We start from the raw sequence: 17,302 nt of genomic DNA, 5'->3' as shown, positions 1-17,302 counted from the left end.
TTTTCTAAAACTTTCGTATCATCCCACTCCACTTTGGAATTACCCAGGAGCAAGGTGTTCTCTCAAAGATGATGATTGTGATCTGATAGTGAATGCCAAGAGACTGCAGTTGTCCAAGATGAAGATAACATAACCATTTCTCCATTGTATCACTGCAGCAGAAAGCATTACCTACAAAGCTAAACTGACTTTGTAATTAAACTTGAATGACTGTTTCATCAGAGCATGTACTGTCTGTTTATATACTTCTGCACATTCGCTATGCCAAGCATGCTAATAAAGGGAATATAGTTTATTTTATGTTTCTGGAACAGGTTAACTACAACTACCGTTAACAGTACTGCTGCTTCAGCTTAGTGGAACTGCTTAGTGCAGCGATGGGAACCATGGCCCCTTTATGACTTGTGGACTTCAACTCTCAGAATTCTGGGAGTTGAGGTCCACAAGTCATAAAAGGGATATAGTTCCCCACCCCTGGCTTAGTGGTACTGCAGTCAGCTTGCTCATTTTCAATGCTTAGTTACCTTAGTCTTTATATCAGAGGTGTCTAACATCGGCAACTGTAAGACTTGTGGACTTCAACTCCCAAAATTCCCAAGTCAGCATGCCTGTCTGGGGAATCCTGGGAAATGAAGTCCACAAGTCTTAAAATAGCTGATGTTGGACACACACACCCTCCCCCTGCTTTATTTTATCAGTGAACAAACAGGATGAGAGAAATAATGACCTGTTCCTTACTGCTTTGCACTATCACTAGTATAATACAACCACCTCACAGCCCAAATTAATCAGATAAGAAGCCATTCTGGGCCTTCCTGACTTATAAAACAGTACTCTCAAAGAAATATGCCTGTTAGAGTAATTGCTTTGCTGAACCCTGATTAAAGCTTTATCTTGCTGACAGAGCTACCTGAACTATTTCATTGCTAAGCTCAATAGTTTCCTGGCTAAAAATCTAGTCGTTCACTAGATCATTGCAAACTTTGCAGTGCAGCAGATTATTTTTTTAAGAATAAGCAGGAGAAAGGGAGGGGTTTTTAAAAACACACGCACACCCAAAACGTCTTCCTTTCAATGACTTCTGAAAGATGAAAGAGTTTCCCATTTATAACAAAGGCAGGAAGTCTTGTCCTCAGTCTGAATTGGATTTTTGGTGCAGTGTTGTGCAACCAAATATATATGCCTACAAGGTCAAATTATGATGTTACATGAACTAATCCTTGGTAACCTACTATCTTGACGTGAGGGAACCCATGTAATATACCAAAACATCAAATGTTTAATTGTAAGATAAATACAACAAAGTTAAGCAATAGAATATTTCTCATAATAATTTAACTGGTTTTGGTTTTGGAAGACCAGAGAGCCTTCTTGGCATAGGTAGAAATACTCGTAGGATGAAACATGTAAATTTAAATATGCATGAACGTAAAGCCTAAATTATGACAATCCTATAAATTAGGCACTCTCAGCAAGAATTTGCACACCATTTATTTTGCTTGTTCTCGCTATAAGATTAAAGCTCCAGCAATGAAAGATCAAACATGAAAACTGAGTCTCAATCTTATAACACAAGGGCAACGTTAAGACATATTTCATAGCTGGAAAGAACCTATGGCAGTGTTAGATATAAAAGCTAATGGTGTACTGTAGCCCAATAAATGATCTAATGGTACAGACTTCCACTTTTGCAATAGATTTGGACTGAGGACATTAGGCAACAGATCACCCAAGGAACAAATTTTCCTCCTCAATGATTTTTATATTTTTGATAGATTCATATTTGTTAGAATATGAAATCCACTTGTACTGCAAAGCTTGCTAATTGCAAGATAACAGCATTGTTAAAGCTGTTTATGTACTCTTTGGCAGCAGATTCAAATTTAAATCTGGTTGTTAAATCACTGTTTGATTATATCTGCATGCTATTTCATTTCAGACAAAAATACCTATATAAATAAATATGTAAAAACTATTTTCTTTTGTTAAGCTTTTCCTGTTTCTGCTACCAGTACAGAATCTTTCTCCTAAAGGAACTACTATCGCCTTCTGGTTGTTTCTAGAACATTGATCTAGAAATATGGTACAGGGACTGCTGTTTTCCAGCCTATGTCACCCATATTCAAGGGTAACTTATCAAAGTAACCTTGCGCAATAAGTAAACTATGCTCTGTTTTTAGTACAGGTCAGCCCTGAAGATGAATTTTTAACTGTTTCAATATGCTTTGTGTCTTGGAAGTATTATCTTTAGGTGCTGAATATTATTATTTTCATAAAACTGTCATTATGCATGGTTCACCTTTGGTTCTTTCTTCACACCATGAATGAAATTTATAGCAAGGAAAGAACTGCTATCATTTTGTGCAATTATTTTCTTTCAATCTTTATTATGTGTTCAGAGGGAGTCCGACTTGCTCCTTAGGGGGAAGTGTCATCAAAGATTTAAACCCAAAACATGCTGGACCAACACCAATTTCATCTCACTTGGCTTAACTTCAGCCTGATTTGACCCATCGCTCCTGGCCAAAATTCCACAGCGTTTCCAGACTGGGCAAGGAAGAAAATGTATAACGAATATATAACGAGGTGTTACCCCCCCCCCCCGTTGACAGAGCCTGCAACTTGGGTGTCTTCCTGAATTCACGGCTCAGTTTGGAAGATCATATAGTAGCCGTGGCCAGGAGGGCTTTTGCCCAGGTTCGCCTGGTGCGCCAGTTATGGCCCTATCTGGACCGAGATGCCCTACGCACAGTCACCCATGAGCTCGTGACCTCCCGGCTAGACTACTGCAATGCTCTCTACATGGGGCTGCCCTTGAGGACCACTCAGAGGCTTCAGCTGGTGCAGAATGCAGCCGTGCGAGTTTTGATGGGAGTCTCCCGATACTCCCATGTAACACCTCTTCTCTGCGAGCTGCATTGGCTTCCAGTTGCCCTCCAGGTGAGATTCAAGGTGCTGGTGATGACCTATAAAGCCCTAAATGGCATGGGCCCGGATTATCTGAGGGAGCACCTGCTGCCAGCGTCAATTTCCCATCGTCCTGTGCGCTCCCACAGGGAGGGCCTCCTCAGGGTACCACCAGTCAAGGATTGCCAACAGGTGATCCCCAGGGGGAGGGCGTTCTCTGTGGGTGTGCCTGCCCTATGGAATCAACTGCCAACGGAACTCCGGACTGCCCCTGATCTTCGTTCATTTCACCGGGACCTAAAAACCTGGCTCTTTGAGCTATCTGGTCTGGACTGAGGGGTTTAATGTTTTTAAATTGTGATTTTAATTTTTTGCAGCTAGACTTAATTTAATTTTATTTTAATTTTATATTGTATTGCTTTTAAATTTTGCCTTGTAAACCGCCCTGAGTCCTTTGGGAGTAGGGCGGTATATAAACCAAATTAATAAATAATAAATTACATTTTGGAATGCTAAGAGTAAATTTTAAACTAATCTTGAATTGAACTTGAGTTGCCTTTTATTGCTGATGAACGGTGAAGAGTTGTGTTTTTGTCCTTTTTTTAATTCACATTCTTTTCAATCTTTTTGTTTAGTTTTATTTTGTTTCTGTTCATTTTTTTTCCTTTTGGATTTTAAAAAGAGTTTGCTTTGAACCTGAAGACTCTGGAACACGGTTGTCCAGCCTTTTGAATCCCCTGGGCCATTGGGGAACCCCCATCACAACTCGCGCGGCCGCATTCTGCACCAGTTGTAGTCTCCGAATGGTCCTCAAGGGCAGCCCCATGTAGAGAGCATTGCAATAGTCTAAACGGGAGGTTATGAGCGCATGAGTGACTGTTCGTAGGGCATCTCGGTCCAGGTAGGGTCGCAACTGGCGGACCAGGTGAACCTGGGCAAAAGCTCCCCTGGTCACGGTTCGTATATGATCTTCAAAATTGAGCCATGAGTCTAGGAGGACGCCTAAGTTGCGAGCCTTATCAACGGGGGGTAACAGATGGAGACATACTGTATATAACCTAGAGATCCAAACTGGTACGCACTGTTTTTCACCAGAGTATCAATTACATATATAATTCAGTAGATATGTACTACACATGAACAAGACAACAAATATTTATGCATAATGAAGTAAGGAGAAACAAAATAAACAAAGGATAAAAACAATTACGAGAACACCTAATATTAGACATAAAACACAGTAAATCTATTTCCCCTCAAATCATTTCCACAGGAATAACTAATCATTGCAACTCACAGCACAGATTATACACCTGAGCCCAATTGCATAATTTTTGGCTTCCAACAATTTGGAGGTTTTCCCTTGAAAAAAATCTGACCAAAAGACATTCATTAGATATTATCAGATAGATTTACATGTAAAATCTATATTACTATGCTATATTGTTAAACAATATGTAACACTAGAAACATAAAATAAATCTGCTTTGCCTAACCTCTAGCTTATTAATTATTACAAGGCTCTCACATCATCTAGCATAAAATAACAACTGAAAATCATAGCAGCGTTTTATCAGACATCACAGTTAGCTAGTGATTCTTGAAGTAAAATGCAGGTTGACAAACACAGTTATAACTTGCAAACACAGCCTGCAACACCTCTGTCTTTGGAGAATATGGAAGGTCTCCCCAAACTAGTTTTGTCGTAGATACTGGAAGATATTAAAGTGCAGAACTGCATTTTAAAGAATAAAAGAGGTGGAATGAAGAAAAATAGAGTCCTAAATCACATCTCTTACAGTTTTAAGCAAGGAAGAAAGTGAGGCCATCTCTGTGGGGAATTCCTGCAGTCTGAGATGGAAGCTAAAAAGTACACCTGAAGGGAGGAAGAAAGCAATTTTTTTTTCAGCTGAAATAGTCCCTGCTTATCTAAGAAAAGATTGTATATTGTGATCATAGAAAAATAAGCACAGCTTTATGGCAAAATTGGTAGTTTTTCCCAAGGGGAGGCAAATGAACTGAACTTGCTGAAGGAAAAAGGGGAAAGGTTCAGAATTTTCCAAAGATAAGGAAGAAAGCAATTAACTTTGTAAGACTGTTTAACTTTCAGAGACAATCTATCCTTTGAAAAGTGACCACATTATTCAAGAAGTAGACAATGGGTTTCCCTACTGATTTAATGTATTATTAGTCTTTTATCTTAATTGAGGAGGGGGGAAATTACTTTCTTTCCTTCTCAAAGGCAAAACATACAGAAAAGAACACATTCCAAACATGAACAACAAAAAGATGAGTTCTTACATCTTTTCTCCTGATCTCTAAAAACAGGTTCATAGGAACATAATGCTTCCTTTGAAGCTTCATTGAAACAAGCTAAGGTACAACTCCCAAAACCAGGAATGTAAAAGCTAACACCATGACAAACGTTTTACATCATGGAACTCCTACAATGAGATATTATAGGCTGCAAAGATCTTACCTGGAAAGTTAATACAACCCAGGTGGCCAGAAAGGCCCAACAGAGGCTTCACTTTCTCAGGGTCTTGCGGAAGAACAGGGTAGAACAAGGGCTAATGACCCTCTTTTACCGGCCTACTATACAGTGCGTCCTCTCATACTGTATTGTGGTTTGGTATGCTGGTCTGACAGCCGCGGATAGGAAAGTATTACAGAGGGTGGTGAGCATAGCACAAGACATTGTGGGCTGTCCCCTGACACCACTGGATGACATCGCTAGGGCTCGCTGCCTTGGAATTCTCAGGGATGACTCACACCCTGGTCGGTATCTCTTTACTCTCCTTCCATTGGGTAAGAGATATAGGAGTATAGCCAGCCATACCAACAGGCTGAAGAACAGCTTTTATCCATGGGCTGTTAGGCTTTTGAATGGGATATAATTTTATAAACTTTATGGCATGATTGACTTGCGAGGCCGGTGTGTTGTGCAATTAGTTCACATGGTGTAATAAGATGGAGGGTTTGTGCCACTGTAAGTTGGGGGTGGGGGCACGAAGGGAGGCTCAGCCAATCTCAATGTATACATGGTTGTACTTTGACAATAAAGGTTCATTCATTCAAGAGGTATTTGGGCCTGGGGAGTTAGAGCAAAATAGTTGTGCCTAACTCTGACTCATTTGGAATTTTATTTGCATACAGATGTTGCAAACCTTTTTGAACTTTTCTTATACAAGTATTATTTGAGGGATATCCCTGGTGGGTAGGGCTTAATCAGCAGTTAAGTACATCTATTTTGGGAATGTTTCAAGAAGACTCATGTTAACACAGTAAGAGCAGAAGGCAAAGATGGAAGCAGGTCTCCCTCCCTTCCTCCCTCTCTAGTATCCATTCACATGCAGATGTCAGCACTGATTTGTAAGTTTGGTAATACTAGACAGACTGACAATCTCAAGGTTGACTCAGCCTTCCATCCTTCTGAGGTAGGTAAAATGAGGACCCAGATTGTTGGGGGCAATAAGCTGACTTTGTAATAATGCCGCTTGGGGGGGGGGGGGCTGAAAGCCCTAATAAGCAGGCATATACATAGAATGAAGGCTATTGCTAAGCACATTGATTTGTGCTTAGATTGTAAGCCGCCCTGAGTCTTCGATGAATGGGATATAAATGGGATTAAAATAAAAAAAAATCAACCAGGTCACCACAGATGAAAGCAGACATGGAAATATTAATATTGAATCATGACAAAACAATGGAACTGACAGAGAGGTATACAGCATCAAACCATTTTCAATAATCAACTCCACCCCTTCTCATGTTCAGTCATTACTGTTGATATATAGCCACTTCTGAAGCTAGGAAAAGGTAACAAAGCACTTTAAAGCCAGGCCCTGACTTTACTGCAGTCTGATGTTTCCATATCAAAGAGTCTGCTGTAGGGTACCTTAATTTCCCTTCATTGAAGAAAGAAGTAAGGATAGTCCAGGAAGCAGAAAAGGAAAGAGAGCAAGATTGAAACACCATTTGATTTGCTAATGAGCCCATCTTCACAAGAATGTCTTTTTTAAAATCCTAAATAAGGAATAAGTATCAGTCGTAGTAAAAGGAGGAAGGTAAAAAAACTTGGATTTCCTCAAACCTAACACATCTTAGCTTCAGCTTTGATCTGAGCAGCTCTTATCCTGTCTTCTGCTTCATTTTCATTTATGGGGGGGGGGGGAAGAAAAAGAAAATGTTTAAGTGAAAAGAAATTACAACAAGGTACAACTATCATCTAGAGTATTAGATGAAAAAGAGTGCCCCCACTTCACAATACATTAAAACCAGTATTTACATTTGAAAGCAAAGCCAGAAAGTAAAGACTACATTAACCAAAGGTTGTATCTCTTGTGAAAGTCTTACAGCCTTAAGACAGGAAAACCACCACCCTTCCCTCTTTTAAAAAGTAGCAAACAAACGGATCTGTTCTCATGACAGAAACCCCTTGGTGCATTAAAGAAGTAAAAAAAAAAGTCAAGGCATCATCAAACATCAAAATTAAAGGTGATGACTGCAGAAGAATTGCACACTAGATAGAATTTTCTGAGATCATAAGCATTTTGGACTCTTGCTACTGGGAATTTGACATAACTGATGGCGGAGCAGTCAGAGAAGATGGAACGGGGGCGGGGGGGGGGAAGAATTTGCTATAATCATCAACAGTTTTGTAATAAAATCATAACTAAAACCATTACTGTAGGAAATCATCTTTCTCTCATTATATCCTTAAGTGAAAAATAATGTAGCAGATTCAGAGGGGGGTAAAATTGGGTTGCTATGGCACATGGTTCTAAGGTTTGGCAGTAAAATACAGCAACTTCTGCAAAACAGATGCTTTACGTACCGGAGTTTAAATCACGCCCAGGATTGAATGCTCTGCTATTCACGGTGGTGGACAATCTATCACAGCTAATGGTTCTAGACACGTTAGTGTTAAAATTGCCATCAAACCTGAAATGAGCCCAAGAGAAAAATAAATTAGACAAGTAAGCAGGTATACTTGTTTCAAATTTTTATAGGGACAGACAGGTTTATTTCCCCCCCATCACTGCCAACAGCCTTAAATATCGAGAAGACTGGTCAACTTGATCTACAAACGCAGAGGCCTCTTGGAAACAGACAACAACTAAATGGCAATCAACCCAAATAAAGCCACATTTGTAGGAAGAAAAGGTTTGACTTGTAGCAAATTCTACAATTCAACATTTTCATTTAAGTGGTATAATTGTTCTGCAGGAAGATATTCCAGCTGTATGGGCTTCTTTACTTTGACCCAAACTTAGAGTCGGAAACGACTAGCACGCATGTGCGGGGGAACCTTTACCTTTTTAGGATTTTAAAAAAACGAAGTAGTCCCTCATGTTCCTTTCTTCATAACCATCTTGCTTCTTCTCTGCCAGTGTTGGCCCTTTGAGGTAGTCCAGGACAGAATCACAACTATAAATGCTAACTCTACATTTATTGTACAGTTACTGGAGTGTTTCTCAAAGGATGCAATGAGCATTAAAAAAAACCCTTGAAGAAACGACAAAATTGACATGTCAGATTAGGGAGAAGACAATAACTAAATTCACCAATGATTGGAAACCTTTTATGGACTTTTTGCTCAAATGAACCTGTGACTCAGTGGGTTAGGACGCTGAGCCTGTCGATCAGAAGGTTGGCAGTTTGGTGGGTCGAATCCCGAGTGCCGCGTAACAGTGAGCGCATGTTACTCGTCCCAGCTTCTGCCCACCTAGCAGTTCGAAAGCACGTAAAAATGCAAGTAGAAAAATAGGGACCACTACGGTGGGAAGGTAACAGCGCTCAGTGCGCCTTTGGTGTCTAGTCATGCCGGCCACATGACCACGGAGACGTCCTCGGACAAGTGCTGGCTCTTCGGCTTTGAAACGGAGATGAGCACCGGCCCCTAGAGTCGGAAACGACTAGCACACATGTGCGGGGGAACCTTTACCTTTACCTTTACCTTTTTCTTCTTCAGAGGAAGGTATTTCTTTTTCACTAGTAGAGATGTAAAGTAAGTTCCAACCAAAGCACCAAATCCAGATTTAGATCATAATATGTACATAATAGTACAAGACTTTTTAACCCTTTGGCATCTACAAGATTCCTACCTAGACTCTTTACCTACAAGTCTCTGTTGGGAGATGTCTTTCAACTGAAAGTTGGGGCTATAGGAGAACAAGCAAATTGGAAAAATAAGGGTGGCTTTATTATTTCATCCCTTATCCCAAAAAAGCCACAATCCATACATTGCCCCGATCCAGATTAAATCTAAAGTCTTCTTTAGAATGAATGATTATATATATATATATATATATATATATTTTAAAAAATAAATAGCATATTCTTTCAATAGGTATGGATGGGAAAGCATGGAGGTGGCTTTTATGTGTGTTATGACAAAAATGCATACCGAAATAGATGTGCAGAAATGGCATGCATGAATATTTGGAATAGTAAGGAAGAAATACATTATATGAGGAATGGAGAAAGAATATGCTGTCAATAGAATAAAACATGAAAGTTCAATAAATTAATAAGGTTTTAGGGCACTAAATTAGGCTTGATATTGTGTGTGTTCTCTGCTAAGAGCCAGAAAATATGAAGTATCCCACTGCATCATTTCTTCCTAAATCAATATTAGTAGCAGGATGGTAAGATGGTAGAATAAGACTGTAGTTTTGGACATGTCATACAATCCAATTTTCAATAATTTGGTAATGAAATTTTTTTCTGTATTTTGAAAGATTCATTTTCCATTATTTATCTATGGTAATATATTCAGAATCAAAGAAGGATGAAATTATGTTAGAAAAATTTAGATCGACTTTTATCGAGTTTTCAAAACAAAAATGTTTACAACAAAATCAAAATTTCTGCAATCTCAACTATATTCATTAGTGGATCAGATAAAAAAACAGAAATATTTCCAACCTTTTATATATTTATTCATCTTCCAAATGATATTGCAAAGGAAGGAAATGCTAAGTGAGATGAGCAGCATATAAATGTAATAAATAAATACATTTTTTTACAATATCCCCTAAGAGTTAATAAACCCTTAATGATACCCTAAAGTGTATTTTGGTTATATTCATGTAAGAACAGACTGAATAAAATGAGCTATGCATTCCTCAGCCTACTCAAATGTAATTTATCTTGTCAGGATTAAATGTCCCCTTAATAGTTAGCATGAAGTGCTGCAGAATCCTATAGGAACTTTTTTGCATCCCAAAAACTGTCCTCACTAAAAAGAAAGTCAAGAGTATAATTTCTCAAGCTGCTTTATCATGGTTATTATTTCCAACACCTTTACTAAACGCTAAACCTGCTAATGTAGTTAATTCCTCTGACTAAAAACTGAATGAATAATTAAGTGCATCTTTTGTCCTAAAAGTTGTTTTATTTATAAACTCTAAAAAGTGTTTATATAATATGTATATATTTATTGCATCAACATACAATCAATTCTCAATCTACAACATTTAAATATAGAATTTAGACAGAGGAGTTATTCTGTTAATTCATAAAATGTAGATTTATCACAAAAAGTTAATAAAAATTCAAAATGTACCTTATCACAACAATGGGAGTAGGTTTTGGTGGTAAATAGTTTGTGCAATCTGAAATGATGCTTAATGTTGGCTCCAAGAGGAAATAACATCCAGCTCCACCCCAAATTTTCTTCTTTCCTACTTTTCTTTTTTTATACTACAGTATATGAAAACTCTTGCTTTTGGATTCACTTTAATGAACAACTGGTCAAAACTGCATCCCCGAGGGGGGAAAACAGAACTGTGACTCCCCCTTTGATCTCTTCCCCATGGAAAAATTCGCTCCCTGCCTAGCTTGCAAGATGTTCATTTGATTGACGTTTGCTCTGATGTGCAAAGCGCTTTGAACTTCAGACATTTAATTCCCATCAGGCAGCAGTCATTTTTATTCTCCTTCAACAAGATTTACAAGCAGAAGATCAGCAAATGGAGAAGATAAAATAAATTTGCAGAAGCTTTGAATCTTACATCAAAATAGTGTTCCTGTAAGCGCCAACGGGATTTTATTCACTATTCACAAACAAATAAACTTTTATGCAGTTTCAGTTTTATAAAATGAAGAAAGAGAAATGGGCATACAAAATGCTAGTCACCAGCTGAATGTGGTTACTATATTAACTGTTATTTTGCCATATTTTCTGTAAATTTCTCGTGAATACACTTCATTCTAGTGTTCCCCAATACCAGCTGCAGAACAAGGTCATTCGGAAATCACAGTTTTCTTTAGAATGCTGAACTAGTATGTTTTATTAATGGCCAGCCATGTTCTTGTAATCAATATTTTATTTGCATACTGCAGAACTAAAATACATAAAACAAACAGCATTTTTGAAAAGTTCCAATTGAGTCTTAATTTAAGCTAATAATGGAGGCCTGCTTTGATGGGATAGTACAGTTAACCAAGATTCATCTGACTAAGTCATGGTCTATTCAAACACTGGATAAAAGAAATGCAGTTCTGTGGCATTATCCTGTTACTGAATTCAGCATGAAAATTCTGTTATTACTAGGAATTCTGTTGTATTATCAAATTCATTTAGCAACTGGGCAGAGCTGCAGTGACATAATTGCATTCTTTGCTAAATATTGCCAATCATGTCCTTTCCTAAATTTTTACATACTTCCATAAACACCACCAACCATGTTCAGTAATTACCAATTATGGAATCTGAAACTCAAAACATCTGCAGGGTACCAGGTAATTTATGTCTATCTATCTTCTGCCTTTCTTATCCTACAAATTAGCCTAGGTCACATAAATCCAGATGGCCACTAAATGGCAGCAAAGAGTTAGTTTTCTAAATCTGTTTGCTGTTATCCAGGGGTATCAAACTGCCGGCCCGCGGCCCGGACGCGTCATCTGGAAGCCGTGCCCACCCCACTGCCGGCAATGGAAAAACTCTCCCGATACGTTGCGCGACGTCACGTGTTGTCGCAAGTTTGAGATGTTTGTTTTTCAGATTTCTGGATCCCAGACATTGGAGCCTTAAATTAAATACTATAATTCAATTTGTATCTAACAATATGAACAAATATCACACACACCTCTATTTACAAGATCACCAGACTTTCCTAATATTTGCAACTATCTTTGCATAATGTTGAGATTATCCTGTACTAAAACTAAACCATTTTAAGCATTCCTGACAATGTAAACTGCACAAACAACTTGAAATATCAGTATAGGAATTTCCTTATCTCTCCATTTCACAGCCCAGTAGAGGACAGGTAAACAAAAGAAAGAGCTGCGATAAAGCTAAAGCTGTAATAGCAAATATTTAAGCAGCTATTTTGTAAGAGGGAGCCAGGTCACTTTCTAAAGGAATCATCATAAATGATCTTCAAAAACAGATCTATAGTTTTATCTATCTAAATATTACATTAATGTATCCAAGACAGAGTGGTCAAGTAATAAGTTATAGAGGTAAATAGTTCTCCAGTGCATTTTTTTTCATCAAGTGAGATAAATAAAAGCAACGCTTAAGATGAATCTTTTAAAAAAAATCCCATTCAAAACCAAAAGTCTTTATTGATTAACCCTTGGGCCATATCAAAGTGCAAAGTTCCAGCAACAAATAGTTACTAAAATTTGATAAAAGCAATTTAAAATGGAATTTGATAAAATACAATTTAAAATGGAATTAGAATAAAATACGATTTAAAATGAAATGGTAATACAATCTAAAATGAAATTGTAATAGTGTACAATAATTTAAGATATAGATAAAATATGATAAAATTATATTTCGGAGTCACCCTTGCAATCTACCGCAATCAGTCCCACATATGCAGATCTCAACCGAACCATTTTGTTTAGGTACTGTGCTAGGTTAAATGTTATTTTCAAGTTCTGGCCGGTCATAAGGTAAGTTGTTTTGATATGGGGATCCCAATGGGTCATTTATTTGGTGTATAAACCAAGATACCTTTCTCTCACCCTCTTATACAGGCAACAGTCAAATAGGATGTGAGTCAGGTCTTCTACCTCTGCCGCTCCGCAAATGCAGATACGCTCATTATAGGGTATAGCATGAAATCTCCCATATCTGTCCATTGTGTCAAGCTGTTCGAATCTCGCTCACGTAAATATCTCCCTAAGATGTTTTGGGAGTTGTAACTTCAAATAACTGTCTACTTGAAAAGTACATTTGTATTTACTCAGCCATTTCAAGTTACCCACCTTACCAAGGATAGCTATATCAGTTTGTGCTTCTATATCCTTAATTCTTTGGGGGGGAAATCCCAATCACTAACATTAATTAAAGTACAGAAAACAAAATTTAGGCACATGTAAGTTGAGTTTATCAGTTACTAAGGATTTAATATGCTATCAATTTTAAAGTTCCAAATAATTATCTTAAGATATTTAATAGTTTTAAATAGGTTTATACTAGACATAATGGCCCTTCAGAAGTAGTAGCTAAAAGTGCTGGACCAGAAATTAGGAATCTATGACTTCGAGTGCTGCCTTAGGCCTGGAAGTCAATTGTGGAATTCTGGGAGTTGAAGTCCAAAGGCTCTAAAGGGGCGGTAGTTGCCTACCACTGATGTAAGGGGAGCAATTGCAAAACACTTCTGAAAACCATTGTCAAGAAACGTGCATCAACGTAGCCATGCAGTTGCCAGGAGTCAACACTGAGTTCGATAATAAAAAACAGTGCCTCCTAAATGCACTGAGCAATCAAAATAAAATATCTATAAAGCATTCAGCACAGTTTTATCAATTTTCCTAGGAAAAAAACAATCTCCACAGGATTATCACATATTAACCATGGCTAGGAAGAAATAACAAACTCTGTTATCCCAGCTATCTTTTCCAGCTATAAGGAGCAAGAGAGAGTTTGGAATGGTGTTCTCTCTAAATAATGAAGAACACAATTGATCTCATAGATGTGTACCTCAAGTCTTTCCATTTTGCAATATTTTTTCAGATCTGTGAATGGTCATAAGTTGTTGTTCATGACTATATGAAATGAACAACTGCAGTGTGGTGCAAACACCTCTACTCCAGCCTTTAGAACTATGTTATGTATTCCTTGTACACAATACAAATGTATTTTACTGATGTACACAATTCAAATGGACTGATTTCCGTACAGCTACTTCAAAGACTTCAGTAAGTGCATCTAGACACACCCCTGAATACTAGCTCCTTTAAGATTAGGCTCTGCTATTTTTGGCATGGCTTAAAATAAGTTGAGACAGGTGAAGTTTGGATCATCTCAAAACTACCATTATAAACCAATTTAAGTTTATTAAAATATACAAATGTAATATTTGTAGTAATTTTGCATTTGTAGTAGTTTATCATTATAATTAAGGAAGTCTTAAGCTAGTAAAACAGAAGCATGTTTTTATAAGGCTGCATAAAAGCTGTTTGTTTATACGAAATTCGCTTGCGGACTTTGGCAGATGTCCACTCAAGCACTGGCAATTAATGCAATATATAACTACAATAAGGGGTGTATAATGCCTATTAATAATGTTTAAATATGTAGAAGCTACCTTTGGCACTAAATAATGCGCTTAAGCAAGGTAGGACAAGTCCATTTAATGTAAACTATGAATCTAGTGAGATTTTGCATGCAACTTAAGGTAGTCCTCAGGTTATGAACAGTTGGTAAGCGACTGTTCAAAGTTACTATGGCACTGAATGAGTGGTGCTTCTGTCTAGTCCTCAACGTTTTGACTGTTGCAGTACCCCTATAGTTGCATGGTCGCAATTTGGGCATTTGGCAACTAGCTTGCACTTACAACAGTTGCAGTATTGAACAGTACCATGATTGATATTGTGATTATGTGTGTGTGTGTGTGTGTGTGTGTGTGTGTGTGTGTGTGTGTGTGTAAAACATCCCAGATTAGGCCTGACTTGCCTACACACACACACACACACACACACACACACACACACACACACACACACACACTCCTGCATTGGATCAGCATAGATTACAGTCCATAATATTCAATGAACAGGCCTTCTTGCAGTAGGTTGAGTTCAGCTGATAATAATAGTAATATATTCCTTATATTTACACCCCATGAGCAATATATTTTCTTTGCTATTATAATATATTTGCACAAGTCCCTGACACAATATTGTAACTGTGCTATTGTATAATAATCCATTGCAAGTAAAACCCAAGAATTTTTTCTACTGCTACATCACCAGAATTTCTTCTTTTCAGCTATGACTATTGAAGCCTATTGGGAAGGTACAAGAAAAGAAGGAAGTGCACATAAATAATATTTGATTTCACTCCAGGTGCTCCATATAAAATATATAATTTATTCCATACCATATAAATTGCATAAATTTTCTTTCTTTCCAGAGGGATTTCACGGAAGACCATAACCCTAGCCCTATACCATTTTCCCTTGTTCATGATTACCATGCTATCAACATTTAATGTGGAACCACTTCTGAAGTTTTTCCTCAAAGCCCTTATACTTTAAACATGGTCTTCTTCATTCTTTCTTAATGCAGATCTTCTTGATCCAATATCAGATCCAATGACCACCAAACAAACAATAGAAAATATTTGAATACTTACTCCATCATAGATGGTGGGATGGTGCAACAGTCCTGAATTGCTGTGAGAGGGGATGTCAAGTGAGCAGTGTACGAAGCTTCCACGACATGCTTGTTTCGATTTACCACATCTAAGTAACGGTTAAACTTTTCCCGAATTTTTTTGGCTAGCTAGAAAATTTAAAGAGAAGCACAAAATCAAAACTGTGTTTCAATATTCATGTTTTATATTTCATAATGCAGAATATGCTCAAACTGCAAGAGAAAGCAATTGATTCTGAAATATATGTACATTCATATTTATATTTAATCAATAAAATTGAATAGTCTATAGATAATCCAACAAGTATGGGGACACGGACAAGGAGAATTTACTGAAATCATTTCGCTTTCTGTTTGTGAGTGTTTTAAAGATCTCCAGATTTTTCAATTCAGCTGTGTTTTCTGACATAGAACTTAAACCAATCTCTAATTAAAATCAAATGGATATCGCTCATAAATTAATTCTACTGAAATCTAAGTAATGAATTTATAAACTGGAAAAATCTTGTATGAATATGCATATGAATACGGTGCAATCCACATTCATTGATATGCTCTATGCGGTAGAAAAAAGTAACAGTAATAACCTACAATATTCAAGTAGCATTAACAATTGAAGCAGATCTCTTTTTAAATGGTGGTAGATATAAGATCTATACTAGAAATTTGTCATAAAAAGCCCCAATTTTCCATGATAATTCAGAATGTACTCATCCAGATCATCCAAAAAACACCTCTCCAGACCTTTATTGGTTCTTTCCAAAGTCAGGAAATTCTAGCTTCAAAAAACCCTCAATGGTCCAAGAGGATGAGAATCTACTGCAAAATGAGAATCTACTGCAGGAGTTTTCCCAAGTGGAAAATTGAAACTGGGAATGTTGTGGAGGGCCTACACCCATCCCCATAGCCCCACTCTTTCTGCCATTCCCCCCCAACTGCTGCTGCACCTCTGCCCCATCCTCCGATGCTCCATTGCTTATGCCCCATCCCCTGCCAACATCCCTTCCCCCACTACCAATGCCATGGGCTGTACTGGAACTGCCTGTGGACCAGATATAGCTTGCAGGTCATAAAATGCTCAGGTTCTATCTACTGGATCGTCATCTCTACTGGCCTAACACCCAGCAAATTTAGAATTCCTTAATTTCTAGACCATCTACATTTTTTGCTTCTGCTTTCTGCTCTGCTAGCCTGCTCAGCATGGAAATGTTAAATCACTACAGTACAGCACACTCAAGGAAGAACACAGGTTTGCTCTGTGATATAATTTACAGATAGCATTGTGCAGACACACAATCACTGTCATTTATCTCAAATGCTACTACTGGTTGAATTGGATAAACACAGTCAGCATGGGTGATACACCTACTATCACTGTACCACAATGAAAACAGTAGCTCTGCAGCAGACCTGTCTTTTCTTTCAATAGCTTTTTTTCACATCTTGTTCTGCACAAAAATACATCTGTAAGCAACTTGTTAAAACAAGAATATATTCTGTGCACACACACACACGTGTGTGTGTATGTAGAATTTTCTGCCAAGTTACTAATCTCGTTACACAACTCAGTGTTGAAAATTATATGGTTTTCCTCAGTCCATTTGAAGTTTTCCTCATAATTCTTATTCTGAATCCTTAAGCTCCCTATAGTTTAAGGCCTGAATGAAGAATAATCTTAAAATAATTTACAGTTCAAAGCAAAATGTTCAGCAACTTATTTTAAGTGCATTTTGCCTTCAGAAAAAAAGGCTAGATTTATTTAATTAATGCT

General features: G+C 37.6%; 1 protein-coding gene across 1 annotated transcript in view; it reads right to left on the bottom strand.

Moving 5' to 3' along the window:
* CACHD1 (cache domain containing 1) overlaps positions 1-17,302 on the bottom strand; it is a 154,217-nt gene that overhangs the window by 57,652 nt on the left and 79,263 nt on the right. The window contains exons 3-4 of the mRNA XM_081324948.1: positions 15,512-15,660; positions 7,745-7,851 (exon numbers count right to left, since the gene is read on the bottom strand). Of these exons, the coding sequence (XP_081181074.1) occupies positions 7,745-7,851; positions 15,512-15,660 (256 nt within the window). The remainder of the gene's footprint in view (positions 1-7,744; positions 7,852-15,511; positions 15,661-17,302) is intronic.

Source organism: Vipera berus (genome assembly GCF_964194415.1).
Source record: "Vipera berus genome assembly, chromosome: 3".
NCBI classification, from domain to species: Eukaryota; Metazoa; Chordata; class Lepidosauria; order Squamata; family Viperidae; genus Vipera; species Vipera berus.
This window is presented reverse-complemented; position numbering and strand designations above follow the sequence as displayed.